The sequence below is a fragment of the Cololabis saira genome, chromosome 5 (genome assembly GCF_033807715.1).
Source record: "Cololabis saira isolate AMF1-May2022 chromosome 5, fColSai1.1, whole genome shotgun sequence".
NCBI classification, from domain to species: Eukaryota; Metazoa; Chordata; class Actinopteri; order Beloniformes; family Belonidae; genus Cololabis; species Cololabis saira.
In genome coordinates this window covers 23251233-23274589 of record NC_084591.1, presented here as the reverse complement: position 1 = coordinate 23274589, position 23357 = coordinate 23251233, and the positions used below count along the sequence as shown (strand labels likewise).

Here is a 23357-nt window from a genome sequence, read left to right as displayed (position 1 = left end):
CAGAATATTAAGGCCAATTAAAACAAAAAACAAAAAATGGACAGCAGGGTTAAGGACAATGATAAATAAAAATCTTAGGAAATGTAATAATTTAGCATAAGAGAAAATTGACATAACATTTAAATCATAATGTAAAAATCAAGTGGTAATTTCTTATGACATTTTTTTTGGTATTTTGCAAGAGAAATTGTTTTATTTTCTCACAGCATGAACACATCACGGTCTGTACTAGTGGCTTTATGGATAAACTTTTATTTTTTATTTTAATTACTTTACTTTTAGTGAAAAAAGCAAAAAACCCATAAAAGCTCATGCACATTAGTTGAAAATGCTAAATTTAGTACATTAATGATTAAGATTTTCTGCTTCTACAAAAGTGACCATTATAAAAAAAGAATTGCTGAAAAAAATAATATAAAAAACTCAATAAACAAACTTCTAATAAAACCATTCATTCAACTGGCTTCCAATCTTGCAGTCCTTTATCCAATCATACCCTTTGATACACTCAGTAGCAGTAACATAGTGATAAAACTCAGTAAAAGTCGCCAAGGATTTGAGATACATGAGATTACAAAAATTGAGATCCCAAATCACAAGAAAACAAGACACCAGTATGTGTTATTAATTACAGGTTTATTGGTAGATATTTACATTTGAAATAACTACATTGCTATTATACATTGTATACTTTATGTTGGAAGAAGGCCTAAAATACTTTGCATATGACAAGCTGTTGCAGCAGCACTTCATTCTCCTGTGACTTTTCAGTTTCATGATTGTGTCGGACGCAAGCTGCCACAGATAATACCTTTGGTTCCATCAACCCCTTCTTTGAAGCATTACTTTGCATAGACAGGAGAGCCACAATTTCAGCAGAAAAAGAGGAGGAAAGTTTAAAAAGTTTTGACAGGTTAGTGCATTGAGTTCAACATACGGGACGGTCTGCAACTTGTTTAAGGTTGACCACCTTGACAAAATCAGATCAGGTGGCAGACACATGACTGATGTGAAATCTAAAGCTTTGTGAAAAATGTCACTATTGCTTCAACTGTGGCAGGAACTAACTCCAAAAGAAACTGAAGACAGATGGTATTTAAAGGGAAGCATTATCTACTTCTGCTTTGACACAGGCACCATTACTCATTTCCAAAAAAAGGGCTTAAACCACTAAAAAGGAACTACAATGCTGTATTTTCACTTTCATAGAAAAGCACAAAAACACTGTGTCCTAAACAGAAGAGAGATCGTTAAGGCGGGTAACTGTGTTCCTTCGTTGCATGGTCAGTGGAACAATGGGACTTTGACAAAAAGAGCCTGAGGAGCGACTTCAGCAACATGAGCCAGCTGCAAATGATAACAATGTGTTTTACACACAATCAACTCAGTCGAGATTTAAGACAAACTGATTTTTTTAGTGTCAGGGTAACTAAAAAAAAAAAAAAAAAAATTCTGAGGGGACTGTTCAGAGCTTTTAACTTCATCTTACTGACTTAAGTTACTGAAATATTTCTAAAAGTGAAACATTTTTCTGCAGATATTTTTGAATGGAATTTGCATATATATATACATGTATGTATACAGTACAGACCAAAAGTTTGGACACACCTTCTTATTCAAACAAATGGGGAAGTGTGTCCAAACCTTTGGTCTGTACTGTGTATGTATGTATGTATGTATGTATGTATGTATGTATGTATGTATGTATGTATGTATGTATGTATGTATGTATGTATGTATAAATATAGATAGATAGAGTATATAGATTAAAAACATAAAACTGCAGAATTACATGGAGAATCATATTATTGATAATGTTTTGAGTCTTAAACATTTTATCTCATCGTTATAACATTATAACGCTGAAGCTAGAGCATTGTAATGACAAAAATAATTAAGGCTCGCCATTAAGTGCAACTAATTTGGCCACTACTTTCAGTTAAAAGAAAACTTTCCTCTAACTTTTATTTTATTTTAGATGCTAGAAGCAAACTAGCCTGGGTTAGCAGATGAGCTGTTGCTTCAACGACCTTTTAGTTTATCCAAATTGCACTCTGAAGTCTGAAATTCTGAGTTCTGGTTACAAATGAAAAGTGGAAATTCAAAGTTACTGAAGTTTCTACTTGAATTATCCCTAAAGAAGAAGAGAAGAACCTCAGAGAGCCACTGACGTCAGAAAACAACATGATAAGTAAACCCTCGTCTAATGTTACTGTTTTTTTTTCTGTCTAATTTTATTTACGTTAAATTAGACATAAACACAGTACAGCTAGCATGTTAATCAGTAGGCTGTTGTTATTCAGTGTTTGTTCGTTCGCGTCCAGCGTTGGGATGAATGGGTATTTCTGACATTAGCCAGACCAATGATTGGAAAGGATTCAAATTGATGGAGCTGTCATTGTGAGTTCGTGAATGGAAGGACACCTTTTGACAAAATTAAATTCTTAATATTATTGCTTAGGATCCTTTAAATCAAATAAAATCAGTTAATTTTGATAATTATGAATCTGTTTATATATATATATATATATATATATATATATATATATATATATATATATATGTATTCTAATGCAGGACTTGCAACAGGGATAAAAAGTGAAAAATCACGCTCATGTGTTGGAACCTTTAAAATAAAAGCAACTTTTATCTCCATGATGACTTAAAGGAAGAAAGATGAAGTTAAAATCTTTAAAAGGGGACCTTTTTCCAACATTTCTTTGGTTTTCTGAGATTATAACTTTTAAACTGGGCTGGATAATTTAGTTATGACCATTTACATTCCTAAGCTTTTTGTTTGAAATTAGCAAACGTCCACGATAGCTTGTTTTTATTTGTGGGCTGAAAGTGACTCGTTAATTTGGTGCTACTGAGACTATTGCAAAATTCAAATCGAGATGCAACTTGTTTAAACTCATTTGTTGTGGTGATGGAAATAAAAAGGCTGAAATGGGTTTACAGACATTGCGTCTAAAGTCACTGCTGTGTTTCCAGGAGGTGGAACGTTACCGAGATACTTTGGTGTGCCATGTAAAGGCCCACATTTTGAACAATTTAAACCGTCCTCGGCCACAAAGAGGCCGTTGTTGGGGTAGAAAGGAGAGACGGGTTATCTCAAGCAATGCGGATAAATACACAGAGACGTTAAAGGTATGGAAGTGTCAGAGAGCCGGAGGTAACAGAATATCCTGACATTTATCATCGTCTGATACAGAGTTCAGTGTCAGGAAGTCATGCTATGGGGAGATACACACTTACAAAACACAGTAACATTGTTTACAGTATGAGAGTAATACTATTGCTTGTGCATATCCAAAGCTTAAATCCTCTCATTGTGTAAAATAAAAAAAAAAAAAAAGAAACATCACAAAGAGTGTCTGTCACTACGTGGAAAAAGGCACAGTTGGCGATCCTGATTACGACAGAGGTTTGGGATAATGTGCAGACACACTATCAAGCCAACGAAGCGTGTAGTCTGGAGACACACATCCATTCACACCCATCACGCCTCAATCACACCATCTGCTCAGGTAGAACTGCATTTAGACTCTAAAACAGCATCACTTTCACACACAGACACCCACACACACACACACACACACACACACACACCATAAAAAGAGCCCAAAGTACGTAGAAAGGCTGTTATGGAATGATAGGCAGAGTAAATCAGGGAGCATTTGCCAATTTGTCCTCCGCTGTGTTAACTACGTGAAAAAGCCTTCCTTTCTTTGACTCATCTCAATAATACTCTTTAACCACATTACTGCATTTCATTGCTTTTTGTCACATTACATGAAGTAAATTGGATTAAAAACATTACCACCAGGAATGTTATGAGAATTTCCACAGCTATTTTTTGCTTTTTGAAACAGTCTTTTTAACCCGCACAAAGCTAAATGCCCCTTCCTTTGACCTCACCTCACGGTGTAGATGATTGCAGGATGGCGAGGGGAAGCTGGAAGGCACATTTTTGAGACAATCAACAAAGTGACTGATGGGTTAAAATTCCTGGCAGTGCCACCTAAGGCCTAAATTCAGCTATGAATCGAGATGGCGAGCAGGGGGGGGGTAAAACTGACAAAAAAGAATAAGAAATCCTTTGTACATGCTGCCGTCTGCTCACGTCAGAAGCCCCATGCGAGTGAGCTTGGCCGACAGGAAGGAGTGGAGGACAAATACCACAGGCTTTGGACCGGAGTGGAGGTCGAAGACCTGGAGGTGAAGGACAGAAGAAAGTTAGAAAAAACTGCATCAAGTTGAAAGGAAAAACAATTACAAGCTAAAATACTGTCACACCACATGACAAACGTAAAAGGACAATCTCTAGACATACCAGTGCACTTAAACTAAACATCATTATCAGACAACTGGGTCACCCTATCGATCAAAACCTATCGATCAAAAGACCGGGAAACTGAGCAGCAGCACTGTTTACGAGGTCCAGTGCAGGAAAGTGTGAAGAAACTAAACAGCACAGGTCAACACTGGAGAACCAGCTGCTCAGGTAAAAAGATCAAGTGGTTCATCAACATCTCAAGAATAAGAGATGCTGTTTTGAGGAAAGTAATGTACACTTTCTGGACCGATAAGACAAATGGACAGAGAGAGGGAGAACATCTGTGCTGCGTCATGTTAAACATGAAACGGCAAAGTTAAACAGACGAAGTGGCCTCAGATTTCCTCTGCTCAGCAGCATCAGTGACGCTGATCGCCAAACACTTTCACAGGTTTTCACGCTTCCATTTATGCGACATCTCACAAATTTGATCACTCAGTACGAAAGATAAAATCGTTTAGTGTCAGCTACCACACCAACTCAGTTGCAGGGATTAAAAAAAAAAAAGTTGAGACGACACTGCACATCACATTATTATTTGCTCACCATCTCTCCCTCTGGACCACCAAAGTCAAGGTAAAGGTTGCGTATTCCATCGTCAGCAGACACTTTGAGCTTCTCGTAGGGGTATCTAAAGAGCACGGCGCCCCCAGTTGGATCGGCCGGTTCTCTCGTCACAGTGAAGCCCTTTTCGTAGTGCAGCGTCAGCCGTACATCCTGTCTGTTCAACGTGCAACCTGGCAGAGTGGGCGACAGGGAAGAGAGGATCAGAATAAATGGTGTACAAATGAATCGGGGGAGGGTAACAACAGGCATGGATGCAAGTAACTACCATTTTTAATGTGATTAAAATAAAGTTACAATTCAATTTGCTGATACTTTTTGTCGGACAACAATATTTAGGTTTTTTAAATACCTAACATATTCCGGCGATTACTTTCGCCTTCATCAGAGTCAAAATCATGGAGAAAAAAACCCCCAGATTTTTAATGTGTTATTTTTCCATTACTTTTTTTCTTTACATTTTTTACTTGTATTTTGGGTAAAGTTGCACATAAGTCAATTAGGCAACAGGTAAGTGCTAAAAAAAAAGAGACTATAATTCACAGATTAGTCATTCAAATGTTACACATCTGCCTTTAATCTTGACTAAACTGACATAAATATTGAGAGTTCAGTTGAATATTCATTTTTATACACATAAGCAACGCTAGGTTGCAGCTCAAATACAAGTGTATCGTTCACATCAAACCCAGCCAGCCTGGTGAAGCGTTTCTGGGAGGCCATTTGGTCCACGAGCATTGCCATGTGTTGTGTATCACGGTAACTTGAATGGCCTGAATGTTCCTGCACAACTGTGTGTTTGTGTATGCAGCTAAACAGGGAAGGACATGAAAAAAAAAAATGAAAAAAAAGGCAGAGGCTTTCCAGAACCGTTCCTGCAGCCAACCATTGTTCTGCACCGACTGGAAACATTTCCCTCTGTTGGCTCCTGCTTCTTCTTTTCCAACACAGTGCTGCTCTTTCTAAGCTGCAGCAGACTGCTGCCATGCAGCTGCTGTCAGGAGCTTCCTGTCACAGTCAGAGCACTCTGGCTTCTCAAACCCTTCAACTAAAATTATTTGATGTGTGCTCACAAAAATAAGCAGTATATCATTTGTATGCAGGTTTGGTTTATGACAAAAATTTTGTTTTTGCTTTCTAGAGAGACAAAATTCCACCTAACACTCATTTGTAAACATGATGATGTCAAGTGGAGAGATGAACCCACATCCTCTGAGTGACGGTCTGCTTACACCATACTGTTACCAACACACACGCACACAGCTGCTGTTTTCACCACACAGCGCTGTTTCCAGGTCTAAAACACTAAGAAGGACTTTAAATTGACTTCAACACTGATCAGAAACAATAACTGTTACATAAAATATTTTTCTATACACCACTAATTTATTTATTTTTGCGTTTTAATGAGGTTTACATCTGAAACAGTTTCCCAATGACTGAGCAATGATTAAGCACCTTTAGCATTTAAAAGGCACAATTATTTTGTCATGATCTTGATCAATGTGTTCACTCATAATGTTTGTCTAAGTGCCCGTCCCTGCAGGCAGGATTTGCATATTCTGTAAGAAAACAACATGCAGCAAAGGTTGGTTTATGTACAGTATTTCACCTTTCCACTGTTGTCCTGCTTCTATCCACCTGCATCCATTATGTTTATTTATCTGAATACAGCAGGAAACCACAGTTCACTACATGAAGAAATTGTAGTGTAGAGTTGTCCTCACCACAGGATGTAGTCACGCTCCCTCTTCTTAATCACAGTCCGAACTACTGTGCTCGTTTGTGTACGCCACTTTCAATTTAGACATTACATCCACTCTGAGTAAAGTACCTTCATTTTCAAGGACTCAGAAGTATTTGGAAGACTGATTTAAAACAAGTTTATTCTTCATTTCCTTTTTTATTTAAAGAAAACAAAGCAGATATAAGATCTGAAGTTAATGTCAGGCATTTATTTGGGAATATTTTACTTGAGCTACTGATATGAAGTCAAAATGACCTCTCGGTGCAAATGTGGGAGGGCGTCATTACACTGAAAGTACAAGTTTTTTTTTTTTGTTTTGTTTTTTTTAAAGCCCTGCTGAGTTCAACATCAAAAGGCCTGGATATCCGTGGAAGAAAGCTAAAGTGGATGATTGCAGAATCCTCGCCCTTATGAAGACAAAACCCTTCATAACATGAACAGAAGTCAAGAATATTCTGGACAAGTTGGGGACGTCGTCGTCAAAATTCAAAATAGAGACGAGTAAAGTGTGGGGAAGGAAGGGATCAGTTTGGGATTTGAAGAATACCACATCATGTGTCAATCATGGTGGTGGCAGTGTAATAGTATGGGCCGCCAATGAAACAGGCTTGACCAGAATTTCATTATTTGGAGAGCTGTGGCCTGGCCGCACCGTGCCCAATGACTCCAAAGATCCACCATCTTAACCATCACTCAACTTAGTGATGAAGTGAAACTGTGTAAATCTCTGTTGAATTTTAAAAAAATATTGAAAAGTAAAATAATTAAGGATTACAATGCTAAATGATTGGAGTATAATTTGGTTAAGCAGAACAATTTAAAAAGGGAAATTTCTCTTTTGTTTCTTTTCATATTGCAGATAATCTGGGTTTTCTGTTGGAAAGTACAGGGTAGGCAAATATAAGCTTTGGCTTCAGCCTATTCCTTTTTCGGTTACAGAGTTTATTATTATTTTTTGTGTGAAACTGATGAGTGTAAACTTGTATGAAAGTGTTTTGTCATTTACACACACACAGTTTGAATTGCAAATAATGTAATGTAACCGAAATAAACAATTCATTCATTCATTCATTCATTCATTCACCATATTGTCGCGTTTACGAGCAGCAGTTAATAGACTTATCATGGTCAAAACTGGAAGGCAAGTGCTCAGTCGTTGGCTGTACAGGCCGGCACAACAACCTGCATTTCCTGCCATGAACAGATGACCAAAGAGCCCTGTGGATTAACTTTTTTCATTGGTATGCTCGCAGCACATTGAACCTGGGGCAATACAAAGCTGGATTGGCAACTAAACTCATTAACAGAGGGATCAGAACCAACTGTTCGAGACAAATCCACTGATGATGAAAGTATTAGCATTTTTTGGGGAATATTTAACTTAATGCAGTATATTTCTTTGGTTCCTTAGCACAGGCTAACAGCAGATGTGGTGTCCTTGTAAAATTAACGGCGTAGTTTTGCTCGTGTCAGATTAACGGTGTTAGTTGAATATCTTATCAGCAGACCTTAATGAGCAGAGACTAAGGGACGTCACATCTGCTGTCCATCTGCATGTTTCCATCTGCATACGTTTTCATCTGGAGCAGGGAGGGATGTGTCGTTCCCACATCAGCTCTATCTCTTGTCGAGGACAAGCTCGTTGGCATTTAAAGCCACAGGGCCACAAATACTGCTGATATTTACACAAGGTGGAACAGAAGCTGTAAATAATAACCCTTGGGGTGTTTTGACCAACACAGACACCTTATTACTAATGCCACATTTAGGGAAAAAAGGTGAAATAGTTCACCTTTAAAAGTTACATTTATGTTTACGTAGGCCTGGGCTATAAACCCGAAAATGTACCGTTATGATGACCGACGTCAATTTTCCCCTGTCGGTAAATTCTGTGTTTTGATTAAAAACATTTTTTGTCTGTTTTGACCGTGTGCTGATAGGCTAGTTTCATTCCCCTTTAAGATCAGAAAATAGATTTCTTTTGTTGCCGGGTAAGGTCTGAGTTTCAGCTTCAAGCGTTCCATGAATGCTTAGCGGAGGTAACCTAAGTTACAACACACATCACTCTTAAACACACACAAACGGGGACACACAAACACCACTGTTCAGGGGGCCATTTTGGGGCTAAATGTGTCTTTCTTTATTTAATTTTTTTGTTTGTTTGTTTAAAGCAGAATGAGACCACTGCTGTCAATAATAATAATAATAATAATAATAATAATAAATACAGCACAAAGACAAATTATTTAATATATCATGAATATTGTGAATAGACAATGGCCACTACAGGGTTTTTTTTTGTTATAGAATAAATAAAATGGTCTATTGTTCCTTCTGAAGAAAAGTCGATGGGACACTGTAAGGGAGACATTCCCACACAGGGTTTAAATGCCACATGAAAGTAACAACAAAAGGTACATCATACCATCACGTCCATCGTGCATTCATCTATATCGAGGTAAAACTGCCCAATTTATTATGATATTGATTTGACGATTTGATCGCCCAGCCCTATGTTTACATCACTTTGTCCAAAAGCGTTGAGCCCCTGGAAATGGAAGTAGTTTTAATGAAATGGCTGGAATATTTAAATGGTAAATTTGGTATCTCTGAGAAATGTATTAAATTAAAGTTGAGGGTCTAGACTTTGATCACATCTTGAACCTTTTACTGTAAATCCATTTAAATGGTTTACCGTATATATGCAACAATCATAAAAACTGTACTCACCATACAAACACTTAAACTTAAGTTTAGAGCCTTCCAGAGAGAGAGTTGTGCTAATCAAAGATGATTTGACTCTGGTTTCCTTAAGACAGAGATCTATGAGCAGCTTAAAAGGCTTAGTTAAAAATTACCTTAGTAATGACATGTTTGGTCTAGTCTGAGATTCTGCCATTCTCAACATTATCACTTGGATTCTACATACTTGACTTTTCCAGGGAGTCGCAAACTTAAAAGAAAAATGCCTGATGTCGCCAGAGTTATCCCGTAGGACTACTAAAGGAAAAGTGGCTCCTGCACCATCACTCACCAATGGAGACTTCTTTGATGAGCTCGGCGGCAGCGTGTGCCCCCTGCACAAGTGCTCGCGTCCACGAAGACAGATCCCAGTGAGTCTCCACTCGGAAAACGTGCGATTCAATGCCCCGACCTGTTCCGGTCCGAGTTGCAAACACGAGATCGGAACCCTGGGAAGGAGAGCTGCGGGCGCTTCCTGAGTGAACGAGTCTGGAGAGAAACGCAGGAGAATACGGTCTCAGTTAAGATGATGGAGGATCGTGCAGAACCAGGGGAAGTTAAAGGAGTGTTAGTTCCTCATCGGGAAGGTTGTGGGCATTTTATTTGATGCTTTCGGTTTTAAACGGACCTGAAATTAGTCAGAGCCACTGTTTTATGTTTCAGTCTGTAGTTTTATGTAAGCAATGTGCAACTTCCAGGTACTTTTCACACATCACATGTTGCTGACAACAAATGAAAGTACTGAATTTATAAAGTTCTTTTGGTGACTTAGCTAATCTGCTGTTAAACACTAACGCTCGATGTTTAAAAATACCCATCCAAATACTCTTCAAACAAAGGTAGAAGTAGCTATACCATAAAAAAAAAAAATAATAATAATTTTTCTTTGCGTTGAGAAAAGTGGAATGGAAATGGAACATCACCTTATGAAAAACCTCTGACACCAATTTGTACATTGTGACCTAGTTTATTTCTTCCACTCTTATAGTTGTTAGCTGTAAATTATTATTCTTTTTTTTTTTTTTAACACTTCCTGCTGCCTTTTTATGGGAATTAAAATCATTCCTAATTGTTTAAACTCAGAGAACTGATCCTGGAGAAGTCAGGAAAGGTCTAAACCTGTGGTGGGCCCAGCTGTCTGTACCTGGTGGCGAGCAGCGGGTGTGTGAGCAGGGGCATGGACCAGGATTCTCTGCTCCATGGCACCGATTCAAACAACAGGATGTCCTTCTCCGTCAGCGCTATGACCACTGGCCTGTACTGCTGTCGCCCGCCTTCCAGCTGAACCTACAGAGGAAAGTCAGGAGAGGATGTCACTGCTCATCTGCACCTAGAAAGTGTAAAACCTCCAAAGAAAGCCCATCTCTAATTCTGTGCAAACTTGTGATGTCGTGTACATTTTCACAAACAGAGTAATCATTTATTGATGCAGTCTGACGGATGAAAGTAATACAGGATGTGGGATTAGTCAAAGTGATGTCAGGGCGCAGGGTTTGTGTTGGGTCTTTACACTGATAATTATGGCTTTCTTATATTTACCCTAAATCTTCTGCAAGGTGGATGAATAGGAAACATTTTCTCACCTGTAGTGTTTATCAGTCCAAAAACATATTTCACCATGTATCTCACTCACTTCAACTGGAAATAATATCCGTCTGAAGAAGCTCTAAGTCTGGTCTACTTTAGACTTTTACAGCATCTATACATGTTTAGAAGTTGCAGCATGTTGGATGGATGGATGGATGGATGGATGGATGGATGGATGGATGGATGGATGGATGCACTCGCAGAAAATGAGAGTCAATATTTGATAAAACTGTAAATAGGTTATTTTATTTTACTTTACTCAGAGCTGTCCTTTTTACTTTCCTCTCCCTACCTCAAACTGCTGCACCTTAGATGTCTATCTGTACATATGTTAAAAATACCACATTTGTTTATTGTTTATCTACTGCGAAAGAGCGAAATTACCGGAGTCAAATTCCTTGTTGGACAACGTTCGAACCTGGCCAATAAAACTGATTCTGATTCTGATTTGACCTGATGCTGAGTTTGTAAGACCTTTCCTCAAAACCTTGGTATTTTCAGAGCAGGAGTGAGACATCCAACAGAGACTAAATAAGATTCTTTCTGAGACTGGATTCATGAATTCTTACTATGAGCAACCTTGGTTACTTCCTCATCTGCAAATCTACCAAAATATTAAAATCTGCAGTTTCTAAGAAAAATGCTCTTTTGCAGCCGACCGGGCACCCGGGTGCTACACAACCATGCTATCACCACAGTCAGACACACAAACACATTCACTGCCTAAGCCTTAGGGCCTAAGCAATCTGGTGCAGTATTTGAGACCCCAGGATTGTGAGCTAACTCCACAGGCAGTACAGTCCCCGTCAGAAATCACCCAGTGAATGCATTTAAAGAAGATTTTTCATGTTAAAATATCAGATCATTGGTAGAATTATTTAATTACTTCAAGAAGTGTTATTTAGTTCTCACAGTCACTTGTTCCTACTGTTGGAAGAAAAAATGCAAAGGCATTGTGATAAAAGTATGTGGTGTTCTTCTGAGTCATTTGTGGAGTGTTACAGTGAAACTTAATGGAAATGAAGCAGAGTGTGTTTGTGATTGTGATGCAGTGAGTAGGTGGGCTCAGCAGGAAATAATGCAGCGCAACAGAAACTTCCATTTGTGTTTCCTGTTTGAGCCTGGCCAAGAGATACAGAGCCACTAGCAAACTTACAACATTACCCTGAATAAGCCCTTCCTCAAAGCGAAAGGTTATTACCCAGTCTCCATACTGCCAGTGAATTCAGACTAGCCCAAATGTAGGACTGGGGGTAACCCGAGTAAACATGCTCTTCCTGTGTGTGGCTGTGCATATCAAGCAGAGTAGAGAGACCGAGCTATAAGTCATTGCTTAGGGCGTGAGCAGTCAAGTGTGGGTGGTGAAAAAACGGTCTGTTTTCCCCCTGCAGGGAACAAGTGGTTTAACTAAACATTCATCATAACACAGCTGAAACTGAAAGTTGACCGTATTTCTATCCCTCTACGTAAGCCTGCACTCTGCTTTGTAGATTTCATTAACAGCAATTAGGTTTTCGGTTGTAACTTCTTATCTAAAAGCCTTTTCAGGATCTAAAGACGCCTGACTATGCAGGTTTGGGAATCAGATTGAACAATCAAAATCAAAAAGACTGGTTTAAGACCTTGATAGAAGTAGGTTTAGGGTTAGATGTTCAAAAACAAATAGATTATTGATATGATTAATGCAAAGGTCCTGCTGACTTCATCAGGACTGAGTACAACTGGCAATGTATTCACCAAGTATTTGTCAAAGGATGTTTAGGAACTGGGGTCTATTGGAGCTGGAGGTGTTTCGTGGCGTCATATCTGAAGCACAGCGGCTAGGCTAAGTTAATCTCTAATATGCTGAAGACGCACTGAACTTGATCGCATGCAAAATATAATCTGCTGTATAATCTTGTCTTGATCCTACTCTGTGATGGTGCAGAAAAACATACACTCGAATATAAGCAAAAGCTGCAAAAGGATTTCCTGCGTGTACGCTACAGCACGCAGCAAAAAATACCTGTTCAGCCAACCAGCCGATGTGCTTGAGGTGGGGGTGTGTAGAGCCTGCAGAGGAGGCCCCCAGGTAGGCGTTGATGTGTGCCAGGGCCTGCGGCAGGAGGGCGGCGATGTTGGTGTGGATGGCAGTGAACCAGGAGTTGGCGGTGGGCCCGTCTTTGCAGCGCAGCACCACCGTGTGCTGGCCGTCTGGGGAATGGAGCTCCAACAGCCTATTGGGAACAAAGGATATTATAAACCATAGAGGAAAACAGGGGCGCAATAAAGGCTAGCTTTTATTTATTTTGGCAGGTATCGTATAACACAGCAAGTTTCCTGTAAATTGTCCTCAAACCAATTTCTTTTGCATGTTCCCTCCAGGCCTGGACTCTATATCTGCAGTGAATCAGGAAAACTGATCTAATGATTCACAAAAAATATAACCTCAACACGGAGCTTACGCAAATGCACTACATTTGACAACAACCATACAAAACATATCAGCACAAATACATCAAATTCTGGGTTGTTAAATAAATAATGGCAAAGGTTCATTTACTGTGTTGTTGTTCTCCTGAGCTCGTATTGCATTTTAAGAGACTTTGTAGGGACCAGATTAATCTTTTTTATTAAGTTCAGGTATTCAAAATCCAAGAAGTGAAAGAGGATTTACTCCTTTCTTTGTCATATAACTGAGCCTCTGTATTTCCTGCAAATCTGCTTTCTCCTGCGAGTGCACTTCGTGAATTGAGAGATCCTTGAAGATGTTGCAGCAAGATTGATTTTCGAATCACAAAAGGTGGGAAATAGGACACAAGGCAGCCCAAAGTAGAAAGCCGAGAAGAGCCTCTTCAATCAAAACCGGGTTTTCACTTTTAAAAGGTGAAAGTTTAGATTCACAGATTTAAACAACATGATACTAACTTTGGTTTTAGACATTAAGCAACTTTTTCAAACGTAAACAAATGGCGTTCATGCAGCAGAGCACACTGTACGTAGGGGTTGATCTTAAGATCCAAACACAAAAGATGGTTTTTATTCAGCTCTTAATCTATGACAGAACAAACATTCCAATCTAATGAACAGAACTTAGATGTGGGAAATAATCACACACCCAACCACACCTAACCTCCCACATACTCAGGTATTTCCCTTCAGCACACATGCACACTCTTCAGACCTGTTCTCTAGATCTGGCATGGTTAGGTTCCTGCTGATGAAGCACATCTTTAGGCTGATGACCTTCCTGTCTTTGGAAGTGGAGGGGGAGCCGCTGTGTTTGGGTGACCCCGAGTCCTCGCTGCCACTGAAGCTGGGTGACTGTGGGCGCACGCCGTCCCACGGCAGGTCCGCCACCAGGGATGGCTTCTTGAAGAGTGGCGACACCTCGCGGATGTACTTTACTGTGGAGGAGGAGATAAGAATATTAGTGCTGTCAAGCGATTATAAAAATTGACGATTCATTAATTAAGATCAGTAATTAATTAATCTAATCAATCGCTTTTTTAATCTCACCTAAAAATTGCAGAGAAAAGCCCTCAACTTGAGGTGTTTTCCTCTAAATTCATTAGATTATTGTGGCAGATCAAAACAATGACATATAACAACAAATAAGTGTCTTTACAAAGTAGTTTATTTATTTTCTAATAGACTTGAACAGATGCAGTCCTAGCCATTTACATCCACTTGGCAAAAACATTCACCAGCCTCTCGGTCGCAGACGTGCGCATGCGCGGGCTGCTCTCCTCCAGTCTAGTTTGGGGCGTTGCTGTGGCAACATCGTTGCTGTGGCAACATCGTTGCTGCTAACGTTAGCTGTGGCTGCGCTCTCGACCGGGTGCTTTGCATTTATGTGGCTAAACTTAAGCTGCTTCGGTGGGAAGCAAAGTCCTTTCCTCAAAGACACATATCTACCTTTATCAATGGTGCCGTCGGGGCATTTTAGAAATGTAAATTCCCCATTCACCGGACCGACAACTTCCACATGCTCCTCCATTTTCACCTCTCTTCTCCGCTACTCCCCCCCACCTGTCCAGCTACAACGGGAGTCTACCAGCGTAGCTAACCACGCCCACACACAGGGACAGCCAATCAACGTCCACTTCAAGGTGGGACTCACCGTTGTTTTCCAGCCCACCACAAGCCCACCGCACAAACACAGATTTCAAAAAAAGTAAAATTAGAGATTAAAAAATAGATTAAGTGATTCAAAAACATAAAGCGCTAAATATGCCTGTAATTAATTAATCGCATTTAACGCGCTAATTTGACACCCCTAAAGAATATAGATTTGTAGTTAAGGGGATTAAAGTGACATCGGAGAGGGGGCATCTTTTTAATAATCTTCATCCTCTGATGCGTGATAATATCTGACTGATCAACAGGGCCCATCTGAGTCCTGTGATGTTAAACACGGGTAACTGTCCTTTGCCCCGCCTGCAGACCCAAATGTCTTTGCAGTAACTCTTGAGAAAAGGGAGAAAAACTTCCTCAGGGAACATAGATGATACGATCTTGCTGGATTGATCCCTCGCCCCGTCATGTGTCGAAGTGTCATTGAACAAGACACCAAACCCCAATATAATTATAGGGAATAAAAGAAGGACATTTTCTTTTATTTCTGTGTGGTGTTGTTATATTTTCAGGGCTGAATGAGATGCTCTACTGAAAAACCATGTATTTAAGCGTGCTTGCATCTTCAGGCATTTCTGCCTGAAGATTCAAGGAAGTTATCAGCATAAAAATGTAAAACACCAAGGTGCCACATCGTTAAATGAGGAAAATAACTTTGTGCTTTGTTCTTTTTTTAATTATTACATTTTGTTAGTTTTACTGGAGTCAAAATAAGAGGTGCGATTGCCATTTTACAGTACCTTTGATAAACTTGACTGATTAAATGACAAAACAATTAGTTATAGATCTAACTTCTTCATGTGTATCTGATGTTTCATATTCCAAGTATTTACCAATGAGATTTTGCACTGAACTGGCCAAATGTAGTTCATTTTTTACAACTACGAGAAATCGTCAGACCATCATGCTTGTTGTGATAGAATGAAAACTCGGGTCTGTGAAGTTATTGTTACTTATTTTGAGCCAAGGTAAAGCAACTGCAGAAAACCTTCAGATCAGACCAGCTGATAGTTTGAGCAGCTGTGGGAACCCAACCTCCAACAGCTATTGAGGATATTTGCACTTTGGGGGATAGTTATGGCTGAATTTGTTTTAACAAGCACGGAGAAAAACTGGTTTGAATCTCAGATGTTTGTACATCTTGAAGTTTAAGCAGACCTACCGGCCTACCAGCTCCTATACTGACCGAGTGTATAACGCCTAAATGGCTTTTGCTATCGTCCACGTTTGTCTTGAAAGCACAAAGTGGTCTCCTGTGTAAAATTATCTAAGAAAAATAAGAGCCGACTCCGTTGTGCAGATGGGAATCGGCTGCTTGTTTAAAAAAATAAAAAAGCCTTTTGCTGTGATGTGATGGATTCGCTTTCCAAATTTGGTCCTGCAGCCTCCGTTCCCCACTGAGGCCCCTCTGTGTTTTCTCCTCTTTATCCTCCCAAGCATGAACATTTTATCTCCTCATTGTTGCCTCCTGTGCATGCTCTCATATTCAACTTATAAGGGAAAACAAGCGGGTGAAAATAAAAAATAAAAAGGAGTTTCCAGCTCTGTGTGAGTTGGACAGTGGGGCCGTCTGCTCTGCATGAAACCTGAAACGACACTCTTGGGAGATGAGGTCATTCTTCGGTGTAGACCCAGATATTAGTTTTGTGAAGGTATGCATGCACAAGAGCCCTAGAGAAGTATGAAAGGCTCTACAGCTTTGATTTTTAACCATGGATTGGATTTGAAAAATAGCCAAAATAGGAATCATCTGGTGCCCAGATAGAGTTTTAATTGTTCCAAGTAAACATCAAGTGAACAGTGCTGCTCATTATTTAATAGACTGAGAAGATAAGTAGATCACATGCCATAAGAAACCCTGATACTGCACATGTCTGTCTTTTAAAGCGACTGCAGCAGATGTATGTTAAATTAAAGAATTTAACATACTCATCCATCCTTATACGCCTTTCTATTCCTATTTAGGGTCACAAGGATCTGCTCAGGCCCATTGCAACCTGGATAGGTCATATCAAAGGGATATTCTGGTGTTAAATAAACCCTTGGTCAATTATTTGGTCTATTTCTATCTGAAGGAAACTGTTGTTGATCTGGCTCTACCTCAACTTTCCTCCTCATTTGCATCTACTGGAGTTCATCTTTCTGACTTTCAGTAGAGGGCTGGTATGGATTTAAGCGGCCATGTCTGCAACCGCAAGTATAAATAATCCTTTCTTTGTACACCGACAAAGTTAAAATGACCTTGGTTCGTCTGTAGGGATGCTATTTACACTATTAGTTAGGTGGAATGACATTTTTACGTCTTGTCAAAGGCTTGAAATAACAGTTTACTCTGAAATTGGCTACCTGCCCTCTGGGCTAACTTTAATGGTCTTAAAGCTGCATACACATGTGCCATTTTAATGCAAAACTGCTTCGATTCATGTTGTTTTGCTCAATAACAAACGTTTCGGCTCATTACCATCTAGTAATAGACCCACCGTGGATTTAACTCTAACTTACGCCACTTGACTAAAACACCAGAGCTCACATTCAGACATGACAGTGACGTGATCAGTTGCTGTCAAAACGTCAACAGTACATGTCTGAAAGGAGGATCAAGTTGCAGATAAGCCATTGAAATGAGCCACTTCTTTCAGATTGCTGCGCACATTGTTTCTGATTGTTGCAGCCGTGCCACAGATGTGATTGAACTGTTAGTTGCAGGGAAAAGACACTGGACCCAACATGTTCCTCATTTATGAGTAGATTTGGATAAAAGCATCTACTACTACTACGTGCATGAACTTGAACAAATCCGAGCTAATTAAAAGGAACCTACAACTGACAACATGCAAATTGTGTATTAAATAACTTGTATCCAGTTTACAAAACTTAATTGAACGCATCTTTTTGTGTGAGTCAGTGTGAATTTTGGGTAAGCTGGCAGGGCTGTGAGGTACCGGAAACCAAAAACATTGAAAACCACAACAGAAATGTTTATGTCTATGACTTTGAAACCAACAGAAGATCTTTGATCGATCTGTAGATGCAGAGCTGGCTGCGCAGTGCATGAGCCCCGGCATGCTCCTGTGTACATTACTATATGCATGACTCAGACGAGAGCCGGGTGGAGAGTTATTCCCAGGAAACAAGCCAAGGCCATCCTTCGTAACCAGAGCGCCCGCACTAGCGAGGTCTGGGGCCATTTCTGCAAACGCAAGTGGTTCTGAGTTAAGTGAGGGAGCTGTGAGAGCATTTTTGAACGCTTGAGTTCATGTGTCAGGGTCACAGGGAAGAAGACGTCTCCCTAGATCTGGTGCAGAGATATTTAGCGGATCCAAAATATCATGAGAAAATAACCACATACATGTCAGCAGAGTCCAAATCTGTCTACTACCATGCGCGGTATTCACTCGAACTGAAAATGATTATATTTTTAACCAAAAGATCCCAGTTTCATGTCACTCAAGTTAAGATGAAGCAATCATCTTGTCAGTGGAAAGAGTCAAAAAAAAGATCTGATTTCTCTTTAACGCTAATTTATCAATGCACATTGGACTTTCCACAAGTCAAGGAACTATTTTCTAAATATTTAGAAAAGCCACCTCTCAAACCAGAGAAAAGTGTAAGACCGCACAGTAAGCCGGAGCTGCAGAAGTACCGGTATGCAGCGGAGGTCTGGGGGGCCTTACATGGGAGATAAAAGACAGCTGCCGATGCGCACGGGTCCGACATTTCAGGCAGTAACCAGCTACATATGTTAAATAAAATATCAAAGATAATGAGCAGCAATCTGGAAGAAGTTGCTCATTTCAGCGGTTTACGTTTCTTTATTCCTTTTTAGCCTCATTGGATTCATTAGTACGTGTCTGTTTGCTTCTGATTCAGTGCTTTGAAAGAAATATCCACGTAGTTGCAATGAAACTGAAACGGCTAAATAAAAGCAGTGGTTTATCTGTAGGTTATCATCATTACGAGTGTGCATGGACATGATTCATCTGGCTGCTCTGTAATCTGTTCACTGTGTTGGAAGAATTTGCTGGTTGGTTGATGATAATGAACTTGGATAATGTTGGCAAACTTTTTCCAACAGTCCAACAATGAAAAAGGGTTATTCGGATTCTGTACCAAGTGTTGATTTGAGTAAGCTGTAGCAGTTTAAGAAACACTGTAACTCTTAAATCTTACAAAAAAAAAAGAAAAGGAACTGGGTCACATTAATTAGTTGCTTGTCTGTAACTTGAGTTTTTCGTTTTTCGATGCGTTACATAAAATACAAAGCCCCTCCGATTGATCTCTGCTACTGCGTTTTCACGTTTTAAAGAAAGGCATCCACTGATTCTGTGCAAACTCTAAATATCTTAATTATGTGACCGCTCACTTGTTGTGTAATGTGTTTAGCCAGGTAAAGGAACACAAAAACCAGCTGCACCAAACATCTTGGGAGGATTGTGCACTGCACAAATCAACAGCAGTGTGGATTTTAACTTTCTGCTTACTAATGTTCCCAGAGTAGTCTTCATGCACCTCTCTTATTAAAAAAGATGTGGAGAGTGAAGACAATGAGAAGGCCGGATGGCAGTCGACGCGACTTGAAATCCTATTCGCCATCACCCTTGTGTATGCTGTAATTATGTTCTTGCATTGCTCCGGGGGAGTTTGTGAATGCTCTGTTGTGCAATGTGTTGGCAGTACGCTGACCATTTACATCTGCTTCTATTCAGTCTCCTTTCTTTTCTTTTGGTATAAATGAAAGGGCTTTCAGTAGTTGCAGTCTTTGATGAAGAAACAGAAATCAAGTTGCCTTGTTTCAGAAAGGGTGAGATGCTACAAACCCTACTGCCACCTTTAAGCATTGTGCCGTTTCCGCCCGCTGCACTGTTTTCCTCTTGTCAACAATGTTGCAAAAATACACACTGTACAACAAGCCCCTAACCAAAAAAAGCTAAGGCCCAATCCCTTCTCTAGAGATTGAGTTCAGGCTGTGTCTGTGTACCACTTACATGTGATCTCTGCTTTCATTTCTGCAGATAAAGTTGTACATGTTGGCTTTGGACGGCTCTACTAGGGGTCTGCTGCAAACTGATACCGAGAATTACGGCCTGGGGATTTTTTTATCCTGTGTTTTAAATTTCCCCTGTTTTTCCTGCCAGAACTAAAAACTCTTTTTACAGTCTGTCATTAAATGGTTCATGCCCTTTCCATCATTACAGGCAGATTTGCTGTTTTTTTGCACGAATCAGATATGTCTGTCTCTAGAAGAAGAACTCGTTAGTTCTCTCAGCACCGTTTTTGCTTCTAATTAGGCCTGTCCACAGAGGACTAGCTGCTCTCTGTGTCTGTGTGTTACTATATTAATGTGTATAGAGGTAAAATCCCTGAGGATGCCGAGCAACATCCTATAGCACCATCTCATCTGCTTCCCTTCATACCCTGCTGACTGAAGGGTTGGAGGATGGACAGAAGAAGGGGAAGACAGCATGTAAGGTATACTAGGGGATGGAGGAGAATCTGACTCGACACATATTTGGTTGTGGCAATAGTTGTGGTTCAAAGCTGCCCGTAAAACTACTCTTCTTCCCAATACACCGAAGTAACCATCTAATGTTATGGCTGAAATAATCGCTTACAGAGCAGCGAGTCCCCTCAGTCGGACCCCAGCCTCCGTGTTTTCCCCCCAAAACTGCCCAGAAATTCCACTGTGGTTTGGCCAGCCGCTCTCTCCCCATTCACTTTTCTCTCATTCCTTTCTCATTATCCTCTGCTCTTCTTGATCGTTTGTCTTTTCGGCTCCTCTCTTTCTCAGTCTTATACTTTGTCCTATTCGATTATTTTTCCGTCACAGCTCTTACAGAATTACACCTTTATCTTCCTCTTTCATGCTCTTTATCGCTGCCTTCTTCAAAGTTCTCTGCCAGAAACATAATGAGAACAATGTGTCAGAATGCTGCTTGAATAGCGAGTGCGTGTGTGTGTGTGTGTGTGTGTGTGTGTCTGCTCCAGAAAGTGCATATGCAGCTATATCACAATATTTCTGTAATGGGCCACTTTGTCCTGTCCATTTTTACAGAAAAGAGTCAAGACCGAGTTCCATGTTTAGATTTGCAAACCACAAAGTCCCATAACACCCCTTTCAGACGGAGAGCAGATCCCACATATTTGGTGCTACGGTGGACTATCTAAACGTGTTTAAAACACGAAAGCCTGCAGGCGTTACAACACGTTTTAGCTGAGCAGAACTCCTGAGGCACGACAGTTTAGTCAGTATTACAACACTGTTCAGTGTTTTTGTTCGTGTAGTATCTTCCTTGGTCATTTCCCAAGTTTCTCTGCTGTGAATAATTTCTCGAATGTCTCTAAGATGCATTCACACCAGCAAAGCTTGGTCTGCTTTAAGTGGACCAGAGTTTGTTTGCTTGGATCGTTTGAGGAGATGTGAACGTGCAATTGACGTCTGATGTAGGTCAAAGAAGCAAACTCTGGTTCGGCTAAAAACACACCATAGGCCTCGGTCCCTTTTAAGAAGACCAAATGCAGGAAGTGGGCAGGAATATGGACAAGCTTGGATAGATTTGGTTTGTTTCAAAAAGGGTGATGTCGAAGGAAACTCGTACCTGCTAAATGTCACTATCCCAACCAAGTATCTAATAGTATCGACAAAAGCAAATTGTAAATAATTAATCAAATAATGTCATCAAAAATTTGTGGCATCAATGATCATTATCGAAGAGCTGATGACATGCAAGACGGCCATCGTGGAAGTGGGTCTGTCTGTCACGCTGCTGGCTGACTCTTACCGGCAGATCCATGGATTGTCCTACTGAGGAACACACCAGGTGGATTCTGTCTCTCTGGATTCAGAGGGGCAGCGGATGGGAGAGCTGGACATGCTTTATAATACGCATATCAAGCCAGCTGCAAGACTTCCAGACGTGCAGCCAACAATCTGGAACACAAGTTTCAGTCCTGACCAGGAAGTATGTAGATTCAGGAATGAAGACAGGTGAGAAACCCAGGCAGCCAGATTCAGAGTGATGAGGAGCTTTGAGGTTGTGAAGACTTCCCTTTGCTACAACTGAATCTCAATATTGGATTGTGTTATTTGAATAGCCTGCGTTGCAAACTGTTGAATAAATGCTTTTTTGTTCTTATAAGAACACTTCAAGAATCCTAAGTGAAGAACAGAAAATCAAATCAAGAGAGTTTTAAGTCAAGACCACAAAACCCAGTCCAACTCCCACAGCAGGTCAGGACCAGTTAGTCCTGATTCATGTCCTCATTTCACACCACAAAGGGTCCAAGACAACAATGACCCAGTTTCAAGGAGAGTTCAACCCATTCAAAATCTAAAAACAAAAAAAAAAACCTTAGACCAAGAGCATCAATTTTTTTTTTTTTAATAGCAGAAAAAAAAAGAAAGTCATGCCCCAAATCAGGAGCAGCAAGTTCTAAATCAGGAGCAGCGAGTCCCCGGACAGGACCTTCACATCCTGATAGGGTTGTCACATTTATGAAATGTTACTTGACAATTAACCGTCTCACACTTAAGGCTATGATTTAACGATGTAATCAATTATCTGAGTTTATAATGTAACTAATCATTTAAGACTTTTTATTCTAAATAAAAACAGGATCACATATTTTCTTTAAAAATGTGTTTTTCTTGTAGACCTTCAGAACAAAAACAACAAATGATATCCTCACAGTGGAAGACAAAGTTAATGATGCTGGATTATGTGCTTGATTACTGGCCTGATGAGCTCATAAAATCTTAGAAAAAGTTTAAACACACTGCAAATGCTTTTACTTTAAGGCAATTAACAAACTTCTGTCACAAATTACCAGTTATACTAAAAAAGAGACAAAAAAATGGATATAAGAGTTAAAATAAAGTAAAAGTGATATAAAAATGACCAAACAAGCGGGTCCAGATATTTGTGAGCAGATCACAAATATGTTTCTAGCAGACACACAGAGATGCAGAATAACTGCAAAGACACATAAAAGAACCAGTGAAATGCAGTAGCAGGACCACAAAAAGATGCAACATAATGGGAAACACAATGATGATGAGAACAGAGATGGAACACCTGGAAAATAAGCATGAAATGCTACAAAGTGATGCAAAAGCACTCGTGAAATAGAATAGAAAAATAGCATACAATATGACAAAGTGAGTCTTTCAAAACTGATGATGCAAAATGATGGCAAAAAGACAGAATAAGAAGAAGGGCCACAAAAAGATGTCAAATTGAGACGAAAAAGTTCATGGAATCCAAA

General features: G+C 39.8%; 1 protein-coding gene across 1 annotated transcript in view; it reads right to left on the bottom strand.

Annotated features, from left to right (window-relative positions):
- Window positions 1-619: 619 nt before the first annotated feature.
- Window positions 620-23357, bottom strand: part of sntb2 (syntrophin, beta 2) — a 31229-nt gene continuing 8491 nt past the window's right edge. The window contains exons 2-7 of the mRNA XM_061721273.1: window positions 14143-14365; window positions 12985-13195; window positions 10537-10679; window positions 9685-9881; window positions 4886-5076; window positions 620-4215 (exon numbers count right to left, since the gene is read on the bottom strand). Coding sequence (XP_061577257.1) covers window positions 4123-4215; window positions 4886-5076; window positions 9685-9881; window positions 10537-10679; window positions 12985-13195; window positions 14143-14365 — 1058 coding nt within the window. The 3' untranslated portion in view covers window positions 620-4122. The remainder of the gene's footprint in view (window positions 4216-4885; window positions 5077-9684; window positions 9882-10536; window positions 10680-12984; window positions 13196-14142; window positions 14366-23357) is intronic.